The sequence below is a fragment of the Anomalospiza imberbis genome, chromosome 13 (genome assembly GCF_031753505.1).
Source record: "Anomalospiza imberbis isolate Cuckoo-Finch-1a 21T00152 chromosome 13, ASM3175350v1, whole genome shotgun sequence".
In the NCBI taxonomy this organism is placed as follows: domain Eukaryota; kingdom Metazoa; phylum Chordata; class Aves; order Passeriformes; family Viduidae; genus Anomalospiza; species Anomalospiza imberbis.
The window spans coordinates 8,305,490-8,325,015 of record NC_089693.1 but is presented as its reverse complement, the minus strand read 5'-3'; the positions used below and the strand labels follow the sequence as shown (position 1 = coordinate 8,325,015).

General features: G+C 47.9%; 1 protein-coding gene across 1 annotated transcript; it reads right to left on the bottom strand.

The window, feature by feature from the left end:
• Positions 1–2,416: 2,416 nt before the first annotated feature.
• FAH (fumarylacetoacetate hydrolase) lies at positions 2,417–19,246 on the bottom strand. The gene is made up of 14 exons (XM_068203757.1): positions 19,087–19,246; positions 16,708–16,818; positions 15,986–16,107; positions 14,849–14,898; positions 13,205–13,295; positions 12,569–12,666; positions 12,260–12,312; positions 10,770–10,869; positions 9,969–10,099; positions 9,136–9,211; positions 8,496–8,542; positions 7,459–7,560; positions 6,356–6,473; positions 2,417–2,636 (listed from the first exon to the last, which is right to left on the bottom strand). Exons 1-14 carry the CDS (start codon positions 19,165–19,167, stop codon positions 2,557–2,559), a joined length of 1,260 nt encoding a protein of 419 aa, XP_068059858.1. The 5' UTR covers positions 19,168–19,246; the 3' UTR covers positions 2,417–2,556.
• Positions 19,247–19,526: the final 280 nt, after the last annotated feature.

The following is a 19,526-nucleotide window of genomic DNA, read 5'->3' as shown; positions in this document are numbered from 1 at the left end:
TGGACCCCCCTTCTCCACAGTGCCCACCCAGAAAGAGCCCACTGCATTCTTCTGGGGGGGAAGAAAGTGGTCTTGGGCACACAGAAAAGTTTGTCTCCTTTGTTATCATCTCCTGGCATTTTGGCCCCCATCCATGTAGCAGGCAGCAGATGACTCTGAGCTCTGTCCTGAGATTTTGGACTTTGTCCAGCTCACCTCCAAAACCTGCTGTGCCTGAGGTCCTTTCCAGAAAATACCCACCTTCTGGGAATCTGGAACTTCTCCAGATGTCCACAGGCTAGAGAAGCTCAGCTCAGTCACCTTGGGGCCACAGGGAGCCCTTCCCTCCTCCCACCCATCCCCAGCATGGTGCAGGGGTGCTTGGCCTGGGGATGTACAGAGTGGCCACTTCAAAGCCACCTCCTCCTTCGAGGCTGGTTGGCTCTGGGGCACAAACCAGCTTGGAAGGATCCGTGGCTGGGTGCCTCCATCCTGGCCAGTTTTGGGGTCTCAGCACCACTGACCTTCTGCCTGAGCAGGCAACAAGCCCAATTCCCACTTGCTGGCAGGAATTGCAGTTGGCTCTTTGGAAGAGGAATTCATCGGGTGTGTAAGGACTTGCCTTCACCTTGCTCAAAGTTCAGGGAGAGCCCTATGGATTTGCAGTTCCCCCAAGCATTCCTGCACCCAGAAAGCCTTGACACCACAGTCCTTCTTGGCCGTGCAGTGTCTTGCATCAAGGTCACAGCTGATGGCCAATGACACATTGCCCCAACATCAGCTCTGTGTCTCCCTCCTCAGACACTGCACTTCCAGGACATCAGCTATGCCAAGGTACCACAGATGTTTCTTCTGCAGAGAAATTTCTCTCCTGGATAAATGCTTTGTGTGTCCTCCTGCTGCTGCCAGGAGCAAAGCCAGGCTGTGCTCAGAGGAACAGGATGGGTTATTTCTAAATCCAAGGGGGAAGGTGTCAACTCACAATTGTCCTTTGAGGTCAAAAGATTGCACAAAGCATCTATAAATTGATGATCCAGTAAGAGTACGTTAAATAAATATCTGCCTATTAGTTCAGCTCCAACAGCCTGAAGGCAAAATAGCTTTTCCTTGATAAACAACAAAGAGCCATTGATTTCCTGGCCAGGTCATCCTTGATTTGGGGATGAACCTCCAAGCATCATGCTTTAAAGAACTATTATTGTAGCACACTAGAAGAGAGCCCATTACAGTGCACATGCCCCATTAGCAGGGATTTATATGCACTGCCACATTTTTTCTTTAATTTTCATTTCAAATTCATTTTCCTCCTCTTCATGGCCATAAGGTTCATGCTCCTGGTCAGCCCCAGGTGCTCCCCAGGATGACATCAAATGTCCTCACAGCCCACATCAGCAGAACTACCTGGTAGAGCTTTTGAGCAGCAATGGGACAGCTGCTGGAAAAGCAGCAGCATGGGCTCATCCTGCTGTCACCACTTGGAGCCAGCAGCCTCATCAGGTTCTTCACTTTGAGGACCAAGCAAATATTTAACAAGTTCCCCTTGCACTACACCACAGTTCATTATCCGGTCTCCTGAGCTCCTTCAGTCAGTAATATCCTCTAATTGATGTGATTTGGCACTGGGCCATGGAGTTAAATTGATTTGTAGGCCAGCAGGAGACAGCAGATGCCCTTTACACTTGAGGAAAGTGGCATGTGGCTGTGTTTACTGGCTGCTGCAGGGGAATGCTGTGGCACGAGATGCCTTTTAGGGTGCAGCTTGGCCTGCTTGGTGTCCTCTGTCCACAGCCCCTGTTGAGTGGCAGGGTGTGACTGTCACCAGGGAGTGCCTGGGGATCACTCCAGTGATGAAATTCCCCCTCCCTCCTCAACCCAAGGGATGCTGGTGTACAGGGTGAAACAGGGAATTCCCTTCTCGAAATCAGGGCAGGAGGAACAAGGGTGATCTTTTGACCTTTTGAAGGGCGTCCCAACCCAGTCTCCCATCTCTGTGCTGGAATCAGTCTGGGGCAGGAGAGTTGCCGCTGGTTGTGTAAGAGCAGGAGGAGCAGGGACATCCTGCCTGTTGCCTTCAGTAGTGTTGATTATCACACTTCCAAACTGCTTTGTTGCAAATTATTTTAGGGCACAGTCATGTAACTCTTGCTTAGGAAGGTCTACAAGTTTTAACAACCGTATGCAACTCGCCTTCAGGATTTCACCTCCAGCATATTAGCACTGTGGAAAAAGGAAGTCAGCATGGAATCTCAGCTCTTATCATCAGCCTAGTACTCTGAATATTTAAGCTTACTTGAAAGCCTCTTTTTATAATTATGAAAAAAACATTAATATGGTAGAAGAGTTAAGAATCTCATTTTCCATTTCAATCATCTTATTCATATTCTGAGAATTTTAAGCTAGCACTGAAATCCTTTTCTTATCACACCAGAGAGCCACATTCATCTTTAAGATATTTATTGATAATTAAAAATAGTAAGATTACAATCACTCATATAAAAATAATAAATCTGAATGAAGCAGGATGACTGGTAGAGGTGGGAGGAGGGTTCCTCCTTGGATGTCATATTACTCCAATCCTCATGGATTTGACAGGGCTGGAAGGATTTTTCCTGAGCACTGGCCAAATCCCACACGGAAGCCGTTGCCCTGGCAGTAACCTAGGGACAAAAAACAACACACAGCTTGTTCTGTAAGGACAGCAGGATTTTGCCAGGAATAAAAGTGAATAAAGGCATAAAGAGACCAAAACCAAGTGAAAACATCTCAGATATGCAATGAGGGGTAGAAAAACAGAGCACCTGGAAGAGTTCAAGTAACCCAGGAACATGAGGAAAAAAAGAAGCACAAACTGTTAAACACAGCAATATGCAAGTTCAGTGAATTGATCAAAGAACAAACAAGATGTGCCAGCAATATTTCTGTTTTCAAACCTAACCTGCAGCACCATCAATCTACCTGGCAAACTGATTCACTGCCTGGCCCAGCCCTGTAATTAATCAAATAAATCTGGATTCTCTTTCTGCAGCATCAGGACTGCTCTTGGGATGTTAGGATGCTGACAGCCAGAAAGGCACTCATTAAACCCCCTCAAACAGCAGCACCTACCCTTGCAGAAGCTGTTTTGCTTGCTAAAGTCAAGTGGTTTAGTTCCATGAGAAATTCAGCATCTGACACCAAGTTCTCATTATTCCTCTGTTATATAAGAGGCCGTGGAAGCTCTGCTGGCTGCTGCTGCAGAGCTCACGGGGCTGTGACAGCATCCCTGACCACGGGACAGCTCTGTGTCTCCCTGCTCCTGCGTGATGGAGGAGATGACATTGGGACAGGGCTGCTGCAGCTCCTCCTGCTGCCACGGCCCAGCCAAGCTGCTCCACAAACAGCAGCCACCAGCAAAGCTGCAGGCCACGCAGGGGAGGGGACACAGCCAGGGCCTTCTGGCCCCTCTGAGAAGTCTATTCTGGGAAGAACAGCTGAGGAGACCTACTGTAGCCTTCTGCTACAGCAGCTGATCAAAGGAAGGACAAGTGGCATATGCTGCATTTTAAGGACTGATTTCATAGTTAGAGATGCATTTTCCTGATGGAATACATCACCTGCATGTGATTAAAAACAGCTGCCTTCAAGAAGCCAAGAAGGAGGTCAACAGAATAGACCCACTCTTAGCACAGATCAGTGGAAAACTCCCCTGAGGAAGAGAAAGGGTGGGCTCAGGCTGCAGGGCAGCCAAAGTTACTGCAGCACAAAGAGAGACCCTGCCAGCCCTAACCCACAGTGCAGCTCTCACAGCCAGGCTGAAATTAAGTTTTCCAAGGACAGTGGTGTCTCTAAGTGCTTGTGCAAAGCCACAGACACCATCCTGGTATGCGCCAGGTAATCCTCATCCTTAAGCAGCCGTGGAGTAAGGCACTGTAAGGCTCAGCTCAGCTTGCATTTGCCTCATTAGGCTTCATTGCCAGCTTTCCTTTGAACAGCAGCTCATTATTTCAGCCCAGTTTGGTTATCCCTGCTGTCAGGCACAATTTAGAGTAGCACCAAGGAGCAGCACACTGAACAAAGTGAGCCCTGTGCTGCCAGCAGCCCTGGCCTGAGCTCTATGTGTGCCAAGGAGCTACTGAGGGGTTTTTGCAGGCAGCTGCCAACAGCACCAGGAGCCCTTCCCCTGCCGTGCTCCCTCCTTGAGACACTTCTTGGGAGAAATACATTTCTCTCATTTTATGCGCTGAAATAGGTCCCACGTGGGGAGTAAGAATACAAAGTTGAAACAGGAAACCAGAAATGATGTGTTGAGCACTTGGCAAGAGCTAATGGCAGCTCCTTGGGAGAGGATGGAATAGCACCAGCCCTGCCCCAAGGGTGCCTTAAGGCCCTGGACCTGGCATACATCACTAAATAAATAAATAGGAGCAGCTCCCAAATGGCCCCAGCAGACCCTGGCTCTTTACAGGTGTGGGCGAGGATGGAATAGCACCAGCCCTGCCCCAAGGGTGCCTTAAGGCCCTGGACCTGGCATACATCACTAAATAAATAAACAGAAGCAGCTCCCAAATGGCCCCAGCAGACCCTGGCTCTTTACAGGTGTGGGCTGTGGTGCCCACAGCCACCAGCTGTGCCCGTGTGAAACAGCCCAGCAGATCCATTGACATGGCACTGTCCCACTGCCTTCCCCAGCTTAGCAGCAATGCCATCATGCCATCTTTAAAGATTAGAGACATTCAGGATTCTAAGTATTTAATGAATTGACATAGCTTGTCCTGGGCAGGAAGAGCATGGCTCATGGACTGGTCACATTTGTCCCCAGGCTGGCTCTCCATGCCAGCAGCTCCCAAACTGTGAGGTGCTCCTTGCCAAAAGGGATATGAGTGTGTAACTCCACAGGGATGTTCATCATCCCTCACTGTACCCCAATTTAGGGCTCCTGGCATAGTTACTGGGGACTCTGGAGGGCAGTGTGGCACTTTGCATTGCTGGAGGAGTGTCCCTGGATGCATGAGGAGCCTGTAGAGAGCAGTCTCAGATGCCTGTGTGTGTCAGCATGAGCAGTCACTGGGCTGTTGGGAGGCTGGAGGGTGTCCGAGGCACTGGGGACTCCTCAGGTTCATCACCTATGGCTCTCCCTAGTACATCTCAGCCTCCAGTTGTCTCAGCATCTTCCTCTGTCAAACTGGCAGCAGCTCACAGAAACACGATTTTCAAGGCTATTGGATGGGCTACCAGGCAGGAGGCACTGGAATTGCCAGGGAACTGGAACACATACATTCTACTTTTTTTTTTAAATCGCAGGAAATTCTTGACTTTTCTTAATTTTTTGTCAGAGAAAAACAGTTTATAATTTTAAACTGTTTTGTCAAAAATCCTAGGAGTCCAGGTTGGGTTGAGCAGGCCCAGGTACACAGGCACATATCAACATCACACCACGAGGCAGCTGCCCAGGCGTTTGTCACTCCCATTTTCTCTGCCCTCAGTTACACCTGTGAAGTCTTTTTCCACTGCTTGAGCCATGTGTTCCTGTGCAGGCATCTGTGATCACATCAGCAGGATGGAGCTGCTCCGAGCCAGGTGTGGCACTGGCTGGTGACACACAACATCCCAAAGGACACTCCCTAAAATCCCAGTAGGTCACACAGCGAAGGCATTGCAGGCTTGAGACAAAAGTTTCTCATGGGTGTCCTTGCCAAATATTTGCCGTCCCAAAGATGAGAGGAAAGGAAAAAATAAATTTGTTTTGCACTAGGCTTTGGGTTAAAAAGAAGTAGGAGTGGGATTTAGATCACAAAACACCGTGGTAGATTTTAATTCATAAAATCATTAGATTATCAAGATGAAAACAAAAACCATGTCTCAGCATGAAACAGCTCTCAAGCAGAGCCCTTTTCAGAGGGGAGCTGGTCAGCTGTTCTAGAAGGCTCCATGCTGTTTCCCACATACTTGATTTGCAACACACTTCATTGAATACGCCTAGGTTGCAAATGAAATATTACTTGAGAAATAACTTTTTTTAGCAATTGCCAAGCTCTGCTCCACATGCAAACTTGTACTGTGGTGGAAACAATTCAACTGCTCCTAGTCCTGGGATATTTTTACCCATAAAGGCAAACCTACCTCCATCATGTCCTTGGTGCTCACACAGTGGCATAGCAAGAGTACTAAGGACTTAGCAAAACAAACAATCCTATAATAATAATTCTAGAAAGCATTTATGGCAGGGAAATTTCGTTCCACCTGCTTTAGCCTCCTCACAGGTAGGATGGAAACAACTTTGCTTGCATGGCAGGTATGTACAGAATAGCCCAGCTCCACTCCAGGGGCTTGTCCTGCTGGGATCAGCCTATGGAAAAGTGCCCTTGCTGCAGTGTAAGAGCACTTATCCAGCCATTACCTGTCAAAATTACTTCATCTCCATCCTGCAGGAATTTACGAGACTGCCCACTGCCAAGAGGGATTTCTTTTGTTCCATTCCAGGACAGCTCCAGCATGGAGCCAAAGCTCTCTGGCTCCTGCAGTAAGAGTTCATAAACAAATAAACAATTTTTTAGTATCTTTCCTGCTGTTCAGCTTCTTGCTGCTGGGAGCAGACACACAAGTATGTTACCTCTACTGAACCGAGTTTTACTGTTGATTTAATGAATTAATACATTGGGTCCTTTTCCTGACTTTGCATTTTAATTTCTTGCTGGCTATTAGCAGTGGTGCTTACAGCTGTTATCTGGTGTATTTAACATAGTGTTCAACCTGTTAAAGCAGCTTGGGTCTGCCACAGGAAGAACGGAAACAAGTGGAGGAGAATTCTACAAGTCCAGTGCTTTTATGTAATCATGTTTCAGATTTTTAATTACATTTTGTTCTTCAGAAGAGCAAAGCTGGTGTTTGTGTCTTTAATGCCTTCTGCAGTATAATAATCTGAAGATTCAAAACCACCTCAGAAATGCTCAAAAGTGAAGTACAGGCATCCCAGCTTGCAAACAACTTACCTGAGGCTGTCTTTGTGACAGCATGTACAAGATTTGTGTTTGGTGGTTCAGAAAGTGAGGCTTGCCCATATATTGCAGCCACTGTCCAAATGGCAGTTCAAGGGGAGAAGCAGCTTGTGAAGCTGGCTCCAGCTTAAAGTTATACCCAGGCACCTTTTACATTCTTTTCAGAAATAAAAAGCTGCATTTCATAGAGGGTAAATAGATCGTGAGGATGATTCCACACATAAGTTAATTTGCATCTGTTGTAAAATAGATCTTAGGGAAAGAAGTACAGGAGAGATCAAAACCCCAAAACTCAACAACATAAAAAAAACAGCCAAGCAAAAACCTTACCCAAACCAAACCACTGCTCAGTGTGAATTTGGGGCTACCAAAGTAGCACCCCAGAGTGCCTGGGAAAGAGCTGCAGATGGTTTCATGGTACTCAGATAAGGAAGGGCTTAGCCCCAAGCCCTGCTCTGTTGGTTCTGATTTGCTGACCAGTGACTGTCATTGTTTCAACACTTACAGGTCCACTGATGGTGCCAGAGGCCAGGAGGTCTCCAGGCCTGAGGTTGCAGCCATTGATGGAATGATGAGCCAGCTGCTGTTTCATGGTCCAGTACATGTGCTGGAGGAAGGAGGAAGAGGGGCTAAAGCAAGGAAGCAACGAAGGACAAACTTCTCTGGTGGGCCATTAGGCTGTGCAGAATGGAGTCATGTGGCCTGGCCTATGGCATTCATAAAACTCACAATTTAACATGCAATTTAGTCCCTTAATTTTGTTCTTATTTCAGCTGGATTTAATTTTTCCTCTTCTTCATCTCTAAGACCAGTACTGCTGACCCAGGCTCCAGTATTTTAACAGCCTTGTAGAAAAATCTACTTATTACTGATTTGCTGACTACTGATTTACTGATTAAGGTAATTACTATGCAAAGAGCCAAATGTGAATATGAAATTGATTGAGAATTGCTGCAGCTGGCACATAAATCTCCTGGCTTCAATCAGTGGGTGGAGGCAGAGCCATCGCGCTGCCCACAGAGGGGATGGGGCAGACCCAGGCTGGCAGCAGTGTGTGGCATCTAAATTAGAGCTGCAGAGCTGTATTGCAAAAGACAATTCCCTCTTCCTGTAGTCCTCTGCTCTCGTGGCTCCCTGCCAAATGGGCACAGAGCTAAGGATGCACCCCAAAGCGAGCAGCAGAAAGAGCAGCCCCCTTCATCAGCATCACAGGGGGGAACCATCACCATCTTCCCTGTGAGGTAGAAACAACTGAATGTTTTTCATTTTTTTGAAAATTTTGGCCTGCTCAGGGAAGTGAGGGATTCACCATGCCTGGAAGTGTTCAAAAGGTGTGTGGATGTGAGGGACATGGTTTAGTCGTGGCCTTGGCAGTCCTGGGTTAACATTTGGACTCAATGATCTTGGAGGTCTTTTCTAACCTTAGTGGTTCTGTGATCCTGTTCTATGAGTCTAATGCAAAAAGTAGTGTTTGAAATTGCCTGGGCTGGAGCTGATGGCATCAGCGAGATTGCAAATAAACAAAAGATGCTGGAGTCTTACCTTGAAATTGGATCTGCATATAGTAGTTGGTGTGCTCATTCCTTCTCCTGCAGAAAATAAAGGATAAAAAAGAGAGAAGCAATTTGTATTGGATGAATGATGTTGGAGTCTTTTTATTTTACAGATGGATGGAGACTTCTTTTATCACTGTGATCCCTAGCGAGAAAGCAGTAATAACATTTTCTATTGCTATGAAGATCAGGATTTCATAGAAAACAAGTGTGTGTGTTGCACTGGAGTAGCATCAAGCTTCCCATTTCCCACTCTGCTCTCCTACAGGAGAAACACCTGGACCTAGTGGTCAGCAGGGCCCTTAGGTGGGGGCTGAGCTGGGTTAACATCTGGATCCCACACAAATCTGCTTATTCCATGCCCTGATGACCTCTGCCTATGCAAGGAGACCCCTCAGGGACCCTCCTCAAGGGGAGCTGACCAGCTCGGGGGCATTCCCTGCTTGGCACATTGCTGCACAGCCAGCAGGGAGCAGGAGGAGTTCTGCCCCTTCCTCTGACAGGGGCAATCTGGGCAAAGCAGGAAAAGAAGGAGCACAGGGCCCAGAGCAAAGTGCCTGAAGGTTGTGGTGGTGCCAGAAAATTTAATTGGCAATTGCAGCTTCGTAACCCACTCAGCTTTGCCATACCTTTAATGGCAACAAAGAGCTTGATGTCAAAAGTGTAGGGCTCTTTATCCTGAAGGTAGGGCAACGGCTTAGGATCCTAAAAGCACATAAAACACATCATAATCTAAATAAAAAGGAATTTAAAAATCCACAAGACATTCCAGTGAGTTTTGGTGTACCCAGCCTGTGCTGCACAACCCATTCATTTCACCATTCTTACTGCTCAGATTATCACTTTTCTTGGTCTCATGCACACACTTTTAAAGATCTTTCTGAACAGACATGATATCCTTGTAATCCAATTCCTTTTTCTGCACAAGGCTCACAAAAGCCATGCCCATCATTTCAGCGTGGATGTTAATCCAGCACAGAGTGCCAGCACACCTTTGCTCTGTGCCTGCACAGAGAAGATGGTCTGGTCTCTGCAAGCCTCTGTTATCTTTCCCAGTTTTAACCACCTACACAATGCAGACAACTGGAAGTGCTTGAACAAAGTGTTCTGGCTTGACTCCAGCCTCTCTCCACCACTTACTGGAGATGCTAAGTGCTACCAAAGACCCAGAAGAAGCTCTGATTAGTTCATTTTCCAGGTGTTTTAAAGACTGATTTTTCTGCCCTCCTCAAGCAGAATGACAGCTCAACATGTGCCAGGGCCAGTGACATCAATAAGCACTCGAACTCAGAGGGCCCTGGTTGCCTTCATCTGCTCAGAAGCAGAATCACAACTGTAAATTCCATGGAGACAATCCTGGGTATGGAGGCAGCTCAGTGATTTCTACTGATGGCACCTTTCAGTTCTGCTGACATTTTTCTAGCACTGCTTTTCCTTTATTTCAACCTTTTCTCTTGCTGACCTGGACAGGGTTTGGCAACACAAATGGCATGAGAGCTTCCATGGTGACAACCCACGGAGAGATGGTTGTGCCAAGGCTTTTGCTCAGGAAAGGACCCAGAGGAACATATTCCCACTTCTGGATGTCACGGGCTGGGAAGAGAACATTCAAAGCAATGCAGGTAAACATATACTAGGAATTGCACATCCATCAGACCCATGAAAGGGTAACATGAATTGAAATTGCTACCTCCAGCCTTTTCTAGCTGTTGTGCCCAAATCCTAATTTGAATCCGTCCATTTTCAACCCATATTTCTTAGATCAACTAGATTAGGATGATAAATCAGCAATAAGTAAAACAAACCAGATCAACCCCATTTAACCAGTATTTTTACCCCTACTTTAATTATTCCTTTTATACCCAGCTAATGGTCTTTGCCAGTCATAGGGAGAATTTCAACAAGTTAAATCTTTGCAGAGACTGAGGCATTTGTGATTGCCAAATCCTTTTCCTGACACTGAAATCAATCACCATCCTTGATATTACCATTCTTAGGACTCCTCCATCCCTGCCCAGAAGAAACCAGACTGATATTAGCTCTTTCATAAGTAAATAAATCTTCATTAGGCAGCAATTTCTGGTTCTACTAATTGATCAAAGATGGATTGATACAGGCAACACTTCATTTTCATCCCTTTCACTCGTACCCAGTGGTTTCAGTGATCAGCACTCTACTATTAAAACATGTGATTTATGCCTCTCTAGGGTTTCCCGTGGAGCTGTAACCCCCTCTCCAGGCAGATTCCCACAGCACTGGTTACCACTCCAGTCGTTCATCAGCACCATCCCAAAGATGTGCTCCTGGGCTCTGCTGATGGGAATGGGCTCCCCAAACTTGTTTCCAGGACCTACAAAGAATGCCTGAAATCAAAAAGCAACATGTTGATTATGTTTTTGAAGCTAAAAGTCTTTACTGCACAGAGAGTTACAGACAACAGCAATAGAGGCTGGACAGGATCAGTTTTGCACCATTTCCCACACACATTTGGACAAAACACATGGCCTGCTCCCCTTTTCTTCCCCTCCATGGAGCTGGCAGGCTTGAATTACTTAAGAGCTCTGTGTTGCTAAGAGACAGGCATTAAACAAGGGCATGATGTTGTCAAAAGGCAGGAGGAACAAATGGTCCCTCCTAATTAGAGTCCGGATGCAGAACAGGTTTGCCCACCGAAGGGACTGATTGCTGCAGACAGTGAACAGGAAGGAGTTTAAAGTCATCCAAGGGGATACTGAACGTGGCTGGAGCCTGATGAGACAGTGGGCAAGAACAGGCAGGTGGAGAAAGGTGCCCACTAAGTAAAGTAGGGCATGAACTGGGTGCCTGCACTCATTCCCTTAGGAATCCACAGCCTGCAGATGCAGAGGATTTTATCAGAAAACTCAGCTGTCTCTTTCTCTGTACAATATGGAAGTTTTTCCTTCTGTTTTTGCAGCAGCCAGCAGTAGAGCTCAGGCTGGAAAGCAGAGCTATGGCAGCACCATGGGAACCCCACTTTATGGGACTGCATCTCCCCTTACAGCACTGATTGGCAAAGCACACAGCATTAAAGAGTTTCACTACATTTTTATAACCATTTCCATCAATATTACACTTCTTCCATGCCTTTTTTTTTTAAGGGAAAAATATTGGGAATGAAACATACAAAAATTATATAGGCCATTAAAATTATATAAATCTTAATAGAATCCTATGAAACCCACCCTTCTGGACCACACTAAGCCACAGCATGATGTGCCTTCCCACCAAGTTTTTTTACAACACCCACAGCACAGTTCTTAACATTCCAGGCAGGAGAATCAGGAGTTTGAATCCCACTGCCAAGAACTCAGGGCTTCCTCTGCTCTAGAACAAGGTGCAGACAGCCTGGACTTCCCAACCCCCAGTGTCCATTGACAGATCCTGGCTGCAGTGCAGAGGTAACTGCTGACCAGGAAATGGGCTGTGGTGGCTGATGGAAAGAATTCTGCTGCCTGACTGCACCACTGGTGCTCAGCTTTGGCCAGGTGAGCTTTTTCCAGCCTGAGAGCTGTATGAGCAAACCTCCCAGTGAGCTAAGGCACCCTGTTCCTCATCCAAAGCAAAGGTGTGCTCCACAGAAATCCTTACTGCCTGCAGCACAGACAGCTCAGAGAGGAACACAGGAATGGACCTTATGGGATATTCAGTTTAGAAGAAGCTAAACCCACTCTTTCTTCCCTGTTTCTATTTTAATATTTTTGAAGTCATAAAGAGAAAAAAAAACCCTCTCACCATTTCTAACTCGATATCCAGACGTTTACAAGCACCAAACACTGGAGGTTTGTCTGTGGGTAGAAGCAAGAATATATTACAACAAGGGGCAGCTAGGGAAATAGAAGTAATGGCCAAAAGAAGCAGCAGCTGGTGCTGCTCGGCAGGGAGCAGACAATGGACTCAAACCAGGGCTTTCTCTTGCCCTGACCCCAGGCTGGGCTTTAGGCAAGGCATCCCAGACCCTTCCACTCTACTACTCTAGGATATGGAGCAAAATTAAAGAATAAAAGAAATAAGAATGCAGATGAAAATCCTCCCAGAACTCACCATTGTCAGGTTTTGTTTGTCCCACAGGTCTCCGGATGGGCGTCCCAGACACCACCACAGACGATGCCCGGCCGTGGTAACCCACAGGTAAGTGCAGCCTCGAGAAAGAGCACCACAGTGCCTGGGTTAGCTGGGTGCCAGATCAGCCTTTTGGGGTGGAAGCACCATGGGAGTGTGAGGTACAAGGAGAAGGAGCTCTGCATGCATGGGCACAAAACCTCAGCACCTTACTCTCATGTAAGGATGGAAGTGAAATATAATATAATAACAAAGCCATGTTGTAGTCTTAATGCACTGCTGTGCCACTGCTCCAATTAATTCCTTGGATCTTAAATTCTGTCCTCTTGTCCCTCAGCAAAACCTAATTCTTTAGGTATATTTGTCTTTGAACTGGGGGGGCTGCACAGTAACTGGTGTGGCCACTGCAATGAAGGGCAGCACAGATTCAGCTGAGGCTGGGAATGTGTGGAACTTGGTTCTGGTATTGAACTCTGGACATCACTGATTCTCATCTGCTATGAACTGAAACCAGTGTGATCCTGAAAAACTACTCAGACCTTTGAAACATATGTATACGTACAGATAAGCCTGCAAAATAATGCTGCACTAGAGAACAATCCAAGCCTGGGCACCCACCAGTTGGGCATCAGAGCGTTCTCCTTCCCCCTGAACATGATCCCAACGTTTGTGGCATGCTGGCGTGAAGAATAGAAGTCAGTGTAATCTCCTGCACGAAGGAAAAAGCCATAAAACAGGGATCAGTGGCAGCAAAGTCCCTCATCTGCAGGGGTTAAAGCACGTCATACACTGCTGGGAATGGAAGGAGAAGAGAAGGAGAGAGTGAGAGAACTCAGGGGATGTCACTAATAGCATAAAGGGGTGATTAACAGTTCACCTATAAATTATGCAGACAAAAATGGCTTTTGATTGGGTTTTTTTTGTTTTGGTTGTTTTTTGGGTTTTTTTTTTTTTTTTGGTTGTGGTTTTGTGAGGTTTTTTTGGTTTTTTTTTTTTTTTTTTTTGAGTCGCCAGTAGGGAAGAGGAGGGAAAAAGCAGTACATAAAGCAGCAGCCCCCTTTCCATAGACAAGGCAATTGCCGCTGCTTTTCCTCCAGCTGGCTCAGGGATTCGGGCGATACTCAGGACATCTGCTGCCCTCTGCTGCCATCCCTGCAAACAGCTCCCACCCTCCGGATCCACGGGAAAACGGAGGCAGTGAGGGGAAATCACGAACTGGGAGGGTGCATTTGCATTGTGCTGGTTAGTGAGCTCAGTAGTTATCCAGCAGCTCCAGGAGGATCCAGCAGTAAGTTATCCCCTGCAGTTCCGGGCTCCCAGAGGAGGACCCAGCCACCCAGGAGAGGCAGGAACCACGCACAGGACAGAGCAGCACCCAAGGGCTGTGGAATCCTAAATGCCTCAGATCTGTGTGCTCAGTCCAGTCCCACCAGGACAGTCCATTCCCAGTAGTCATGGGAGCCAGCAGCCAGCAATTTTCTGACAGGACATGTTCAACCTGAAACTATTTTCAGGAAGGTATCACACCTATGGGAACTCCTCATGGTTCCTCTGGGACAGGCTAGACTTTGTCCCAAACCAAGGCTGTGCCCAAAGGAAGGCAAAAGCCAACTCAGAACAGAGCTTGGATAGAAAATGGGCAAGTTCACAGCCCTGTTCCTGTGCAGGTCATGCCCTCAAGTGACTTTGATCAAGATGCTTTGGGTCCAAATACAAACTCCTGCTAAAACCAGAAAATGATTATCTATCTATATGAATATAGGAATCCCAAAGCAGTCCTCCTGGGAGTGGAGGCAAGATCTGGGATGCAGAGTAATGGTCGGGGAGTGGAAACTCATACTTGTTCATGAGGCTGGGCTGGAATATCTGCCTTGGAAACTTTGCAACACCTGAAATATTTTCTGATGGCAAAAGGGGAAATTGTTGGAAACTGAACAATTGTTTCTTTCCTGGCTCTAGTCACAAAGGCCTTTGGTGATGCCAAGCTGATGACAGGAGTTATGTACCACCAGACACCCCTGATTTAGTGGAAATTGCATCCAGGAGTACTCTGGCTGCTATTGAGCTTCCCCAGGCTTTTATTCTTGTGCCACGGACAGCACCTACCTTTCATTATGTACAATAATCTACTTCTGGCTGCTGCAAACCCCATTCCCTGTCACAGCTATGATCTGTCTGTCTGAGCAAGCTGGAAATGAAGCAGCTGCTCCGTGTGGGAGCAAAGGGCAGCGCCAAGGAGCCCTTGGCTGCCCCCACACTCACCGATGTGGGCAGGCAGGTGCATCGTCGCAGCAGCTTGAGGTACAAGTGCTCTGAAATGAAAAATGATGCCTTCAGATCTCGGAAAACTTGCAGCTCCCACCCGTAAGAAGCATGAAAGAGGCTGACTTGCTCCCCCAGCTCCTTCCTTAATTTAGTTTGCAAAGCCTTGCAGAAATAAAAAAGTGGCAGAAAAGCTGGTGAGTGCACAGGCCGCTGTTGCTGGGATGGCTACAGCAAGAGGAGCAGCTGCCAGGGTGTGAGTGGGGAGGGGGCAGCCCTGGGGCTGGCTGGATTCCCAAGGGGCACAGAGAAATGCCAGAGCCCGTGCCCAGGACACCACTGCCTCTGCTGCTGGGAAGGACGTGGATCCTGGGGGGGTCTGATTTGAACTGCTGGCCCCGTTCAAGGAACATCCACGTGGCAAGCAGCAGTTCGACCCCTGTCCCGCTCATGAGAGCCTAAATCCTCCCAGTCCCCCTGGCAGGACAGGGAGGAACAAGTCCTGCTCACTGCCGGGGCAGGCACTTGAGGTGCCTAAAGCAGCACTCCAGCCAAACGAGAGGTGTGGGCTTAATGGGCACGCACGCTCTCCAGCAGCACAGAACAGAGCAGAGTCCTCCCCTCCTGCCCCCACACCGCTGCACAGCCCCAGACCTGCAGCCAGCTTGTGACCACATGCTCAGTTTTAGCAAAGCCGAGCGGCTACTGAGGACAGACTGGGGGGTGTCCCCACGCCTGCTCCAGGTGTGACAGGCAGGGACGGAGGCCCCGGGGGAGGTGGGAGAGGTGGAGACCCTTGAACAGTGTCTCCATGGAAGGCCAAGGTGCAGGGGGATGGCCAGAGGACCAGCCCAGCCCCCAGAGAGAGGCAGCAGGTCTGGACACACCCTAGGGCAGAGCTGGCTGTTTCCAGGTGCAGGGTGACACCCTGGATCTGCGGGCAGTCACAGGATTAATCAGAGATTAATCTTTACGTAATTAAGAGAAGGAAGCACTCGATGTGCACAAACCCCAGTTAATTCCCACGTAGGAGGCAGGTGGCCACGTCAGACTGCTGGTTTTGGTGTCCTGTCACTCAGGTGACACAGGGCACAGCTGACACCTCCCTGTGCCTGCAGCCACTCTCTGCTCCCTCACCTTCTCCGCAGCTCCGCGTTGTCCCTCAGGGTGGGCTCTCCAGCTGACAGCAGCTTTTGGAGGAAAGCCCTGGCCTCGGTCCACGCCGGCCGGCCCAGCCCCATGAAGGCATTCAGGGTGGGCTGACAGTGGCCCAGAGGTGCAGGGGCAAAGAAAAGACCACATCTTGCTTATCCTTCACATGCAGGAAGATGTCCCACACTCCCGTGCCGGTGTTGGATGCCCGTGGCCGGCGTTATGTGGCCGTGACTGCCCAGGTCAACCGTTCCCCTGCCCATGGCTGCCCACACCCCCATCACACCCCACCAGTCCTCTGCAGCAGGCCCTGCCGCATGGTGGCCTCACCCCATCCTTACACAGCACCCCGCTGGCTTTGAGATCTCAGCCAGCTGTAGACAAAGGTTGTTTGTATTTACTTTTATCCTTAACACAACCTCCCTGTCATTAATATCCCACCCATGGAGCGTTGAGGGTACAAGCAGGAGTGAATTAACATTTAGGCTTTGTGCCAGAGGATGATGACACTTTCCTGGAAAATGACCTTTGGACCCCCGATGCCCCTGCTCTCCTTGCTGTCACAGCTGTGATGGTTTTTGCTCTGCCAGAACCTGCCTGACAACATATTTCCAGTTCATGTTCTTTATCTCACCACAAGTTGCTAAAGTGCCTTATGGAATATTTTTTAAATGCTTGTGGAAATTAGAACAGACTCTGATAAATACCTGGTCAAAGACGTGCTGGTGTTTGGCAAGAGCTGGTCCATTGAAAAGATGTTTAATGACACTGAGGTCCAAAATCTGGTCTCCAATGGCTACCCCAAGCCTGTGCCGAGGCTGCAAAGCAGCAAGAGGAGGGGGGAAGAGAAGAAGAGTTTATGCTTGTACCCAAAAATGCCCCAAAGAGGGCATAGGGGAAGACAGTGACCACAGAGAGTTTAACCCATCCAGGACAAAGGTCTGGTACCACAGCAATGGACCTTCAAGAGCCAGTCTGAGTCTGGCTGCTGAAAAATGTTAAGCCCTATGGGCAGAGCATCACTGCAGACTCCCTACAGACCTTGAGGGGTAGAAAAGAACCTCATCCCCATCTTTTGGGGAAAGGATAGCACAACAAAGAGAGGTTTTTCTCCCTGCCCTCTTTCCCCCAGAAAGAGGCTGATTTGCTCGTTAACACCCCTCATTAACGACATGCATTGCAGAATAAGCCCATACATCTTCGATACGCTGTGAAGTAGGAAAACACTACTGCTCCTTCTACAAGTGGGGAACAGAAGCATAGAGAGGCCATGGGCAGGGTGAATTCCATCCCTGTGGGTATGCCACTGGAGAAACAGCCATTTCTGCACCCCAGGTCCTCCCCAGAGGACCGAGGGTGCTCTGGACTCCCCTGGTGATACCAGGAGGCACTCCATGCCCAGGCACACGATTTCTGCGCCTCGTCGGATGAGGCTGCCCTACACCGCCCGTCCTCACACCACACCAGGAGCTCAGGACCTGCACAACGAGCCCAGCCTGCATCCCTGCTGGATCCTCGCTGCAGGAACAGCATCCCACACATGGGGAAATGGGACAGATGCAGCCCAGGAGACAAAGCTCCTGTTCATGCCCCGGGCGCGTGCGGAGCTGGCGGCGATGGCGGGGCAGCAGCACCGACAGACCCACGGCAGCTGCACGGGGCAAGAACACACCACAGCCTCCATTATTTGTGTCTTTGGGCAAAGAGAGACAAACCATTACAGCCACTCTGAAAAGCAGCTCACCAAAATAGCCATCTTCAAATATGCATGCTATTAAACCTATTTTTCAACCTTTAATTTCCAAACAAGATTCCAAATGTGGTAGTAGGCATTTATTCAGCAAGCATTCCTGCAGAAAAAAACTAAAAGGTCATGTCAGGTTAATTTGTAACTGGGATAGTCAGGAATGACACCAATTGTTTTAACCTGAAATCATTAAAACATTCAGCTACTATCAGAACATTATTCTCCGAAATAATTTCTGTAAGTCTTGCCTGTCATTTCATAGGGTTTGAGTGAAGATGTCTTTTTCAGAGAACAGTTACTGAGGAAGGCAGAAAAATAATCCAAAATTGCTAGATAACAGCATGCACATCTCAGAATAGATTAAACACACCATCTCATTTTATCTTCAGAAAATACCACATCAGAAAACACAATCTTCTGGTTCATTTTTTTAAAACCTACATGGATAACTAGCAGAAACCAGAAGATAACAAGGAAGTTTCCATAAGGAATGACAAATAAATTCCCCACATTTTCCTTCTGAGAAGCAGCTCTTTGCTTGTTTCCCTACCTCCATGAGGACACATCTCTGGAGCTCCATCCTGTCAGGCACTCAGAGGTGTGAGGTTCAGCCTAGCTAGGCTCAGTTCTCATGGAAATTGGGAATTGAGAGCTACCTCCTCGGTAGAAAGGTTGAGCCACATTTTCTTTTGTGATTGTAGTAAAACAGAAGGCCTGGAGCTGACTGAACTGGCAGGCTTTGAGCCCAGCTTTAAACATGACACATTTGCACACATTTAATGCAGCATTGCATAAATATACACTCAGTAGAACACAATGGGTCAGCTGCAAAAACAGGTAAAACACACATCTGACGCCCTGGTTTAATGCTTTGGCAGCCACCAACAAAACTCCCCAAGAGCAGTAGTTACTGGGGCTTTTTAAGGGTGATGGTGTGATTACAGTCACAGAGAAAATTAAAGACTGAGTTAAAAACAAAAAAATTGAGTGTGAAACGTGCTGTGCCTCTACATAAGGAGTGGAAGGGTCAAACATAGATTTAATGATGTCACAGAAATGATGGAAACCATACAAGAACTACTGTACATATTAGCCAAAGTACTTCTCATCAGTATTAACACTTCCAATTTCTTTTGTGCAATTTCAAAGAAGCTGTAATCAAAATAACCACACTAAGGAAACAGACAATGTGCCACCTACAGCTTTGCCATCAGTCAGGAAGCCCATGAGTGTCTCAGGCTGGGAAGTTTCCCTTTATCCCATATTGCTGGGAAATTCTGCTCTCTCATAGCCCTGGAACAATTACAACAGCCCAAGAACAGAGTTTGCTGTTACTCACCTCCTCCTTCGTGGAGAAAACCCCATAGGGGAGGTTTTGGAGAGGAAAATCTGAGTCCTTGTCTACCTGGATGAAAGACATGCTGAACCCCGAGCAGCCCCAGCTTACACACAGCTCCCACTCTCCAGCTGCTGTAAGCCAGAGCAGAGGGGCATCAAATCCCACCCTGTCCTCAGGCACAAACCAATCGCTGCTCTGCCACCATCCCGCCCCCTGCCTGGGCCCTGGCAATGGTTAATCAGTGCCAGAGGTCTGCCTGAGTCAGCCGCTGTTAATTGTTCCCAGACAGGCAGGGACCCTGGCCAGAGGGGGGTCTTCCTCCTCACAGGTACCTTTCCTGGAGGTATTTAGAAGATGTGTAGATGTGGCACTTAATTCAGCGGTGGACTTGGCAGCACTGGGTGAGCAGTTGGGCTTGATGTTCTTGGAAGTCTTTTCCA